Source organism: Babylonia areolata, chromosome 16 (assembly GCF_041734735.1).
Source record: "Babylonia areolata isolate BAREFJ2019XMU chromosome 16, ASM4173473v1, whole genome shotgun sequence".
Classification (NCBI taxonomy): Eukaryota; Metazoa; Mollusca; class Gastropoda; order Neogastropoda; family Buccinidae; genus Babylonia; species Babylonia areolata.
This window is the reverse complement of record NC_134891.1, coordinates 10,810,569-10,813,068: the sequence shown is the minus strand read 5'-3', so window position 1 is coordinate 10,813,068 and position 2,500 is coordinate 10,810,569. Positions and strand designations below refer to the sequence as shown.

General features: G+C 40.4%; 1 protein-coding gene across 3 annotated transcripts in view; it reads right to left on the bottom strand.

The window, feature by feature from the left end:
* Positions 1-1,075, bottom strand: part of LOC143291144 (uncharacterized) — an 8,819-nt gene extending 7,744 nt beyond the window's left edge. Inside the window, exon 1 of one of the 3 annotated variants that reach the window (XM_076600820.1) lies at positions 1,034-1,075. Coding sequence is in view for 1 of the 3 variants with exons in the window: in XM_076600818.1 (XP_076456933.1) it covers positions 687-704 (18 nt within the window). In the remaining 2 variants the exon portion in view is untranslated. Of the gene's footprint in view, positions 1-686; positions 720-902 lie in introns of those variants that run through there. The other 2 variants (XM_076600819.1, XM_076600818.1) reach the window with 2 other exon arrangements.
* Positions 1,076-2,500: the final 1,425 nt, after the last annotated feature.

The window sequence follows — 2,500 nt, the reverse complement described above, 5'->3', positions numbered from 1 at the left end:
AGAGACAGAGAGATATTGAGACATGTATTTCAGAGAGAGAGAGAGAATAATATATCCCAATATGATATACAGAATAGAATAGACAGACATACAGTCAGTGTAAGGGAGAGACATGTATATATTTATTTCAGAGAGAGAGAGAGAGAGAGAGAGAGAGAGAGAGAAATCTATTGGGCTCAACAAGGGATATAACTGTGTGGACTCAATAAACAGAGTTCAAGTGTTACCTCCCCTGTGCACACCTGAATGCGGAAGTGACAATACAATGCAACTAAATTTGCACTGTTTTCATATCAGTCTTCAACTAGCCCGTTCAACAATGGGTTAGATATCTACAACATTCATTTTCACTCTCTGCTCTTCTTTCTCTTGTCTTTGTTATGGAGAATATGCGGTAAAAAAAACAACAAAAAAAAACAATCAAACAAACAACCCTCCCCCTCCACCCACAGGTAATGGTGATCAGTGAGGGTAGATATCGACTGCTAGAACACACACACACACACACACAGCAATATTTTGTACACCTGATTCTGAGAAGGATTCATATAAGTGACAGGATAATTTTATCATATCACTATACAGTTTGATCGGTTAAAAAAAAAACGATGATCATACAAAAATTATATTTTTGCGGAGAGCTCATCCACAATTTCTAATGGTATAACTCTTCATTTCAAACACACCCTATATGCAATCACCATCCGAATTATTTTCAAGCATACGCGAAACGGTGCTGCAGGAAGCCTACTGTTTTCCTTCACCGATTACAAATTTCTCCTCTCTGACTGGACTCGAAGACTCCCGGAAAAGCTTCAAGCTAACAGGCAAGCGTGGCGCACGATTGACTCCAACTCAATATCGCACAAGAACCGAAATATAAAGCCTGTGTTAATACTTACCAGACTGTCAGCCTCGTTCTGTGCCTGTCGAGGTTCATGCGATCGTTCCAAACAATAATATATGGTTGACTGAGACCGGAACTGTGTTAGTTACCTGTGATAGCGAAGAAGAAAAAAAAAACTCAGCACACCTGTGTAAAACGGAGACACGCCAAGAGCGATCACTGTCGAAGGCGGTCTTGTCTTGAGCGTGTGTACTGTGAGTGAGAGAGAGCGAGAGCGAGACACGCGGGTGTGGTGTTGCGGCAGACACACACGCAGTGTTAACTGTCAACCCGCTGATTTAAAAATAGCTCAGTGCTGCCAACACGTCAGACCTGTCAACCCCTCTACTGCTCGTCGCTGAGTTCAGTGTGTTTTCCATAAAACTTGACTTGCTATTTTCAAGCGAGGCGCGTGGTGTGTGACATGGTTTGTGGTCGAGCACTCTCGGTAAAACAGGGAGACACGAATTATCTGCTCATGTTTCACATGGTTTTGTTGTTGTTTTTCCCTTGGTGTGTGTGTGTGTGTGTGTGTGTGTATGCGCGTGTGTGCGTGTGTGTGTTACTCGCTTCCGTTCCGTACAGATGTGAGCGATGTTGTGTCTCTCAGTTTGACGCTGTGTTATACTCGTACATTATACATGTATTAAGTATTCAGTATAACTACATTTATATGCGTACATGTTTGTGTGTCTCTTAGAACAACGGCAGATGTGTAAGTCGGCCAAAGTGCTAATATCTTCACCGTTGAAAAATAAAAATTCATTCATTCATTCATTCATTCATTCAATCATTCATTCACACACGCGCGCGCGCCCAGGCTTCTTTGTCATTATTAACATGATAATAATGGTAAGAAGAATAACAATCTGTCCAGTGCAAAACCTACCTTAGTTACCAAGATATTACAGTATTAATAAGGTTATACCAGGTTTACACGCATTCACTGTGCTTTCATATCTGTGAAACTGCGTGTTCGGTGCATATCTGTTATGCATGTGTGGGTGTATATGTGAATGTGTGTCTTAATGTTTTACTTTTTTTTTTTTTTTTTTTTACATTATAGTTATTATTTATTATTTATTTATTTATTTATTTGTGTAAGTTTATCTATCATTTATTCACCTTTTTTTCTTTCTTTTTTCTTTTTTTTTTCCCCTCAAGGCCTGACTAAGCGCGTTGTGTTACGCTGCTGGTCAGGCATCTGCTTGGCAGATGTGGTGTAGCGTATATGGATTTTGTCCGAACGCAGTGACGCCTCCTTGAGCTACTGAAACTGAAACTTACACGCATTCATTACTGAACTCAAGCACAAGTACACACCAGAAAATCAAATACACCTAATAGAAAGGAATTATCGGGATTTCTCTATCAAATGGCTACCCTATTTAGATTTAGTAATGGAACATGGATTTAACTAATCTTATATAGAGCCAGAGCGTGATTCCACATGTGTGGAAACATTATATTGACCAGTCTTGAATTGATTGGTTTGTTGTGACTCGGATGTTCCCTGTGATCCATGAGATTTGACTGTCAATGTGACGGGCGCAATAGCCAAGTGGTTAAAGCGTTGGACTGTCAATCTGAGGGTCCCGGGTTCGAATCACGGTG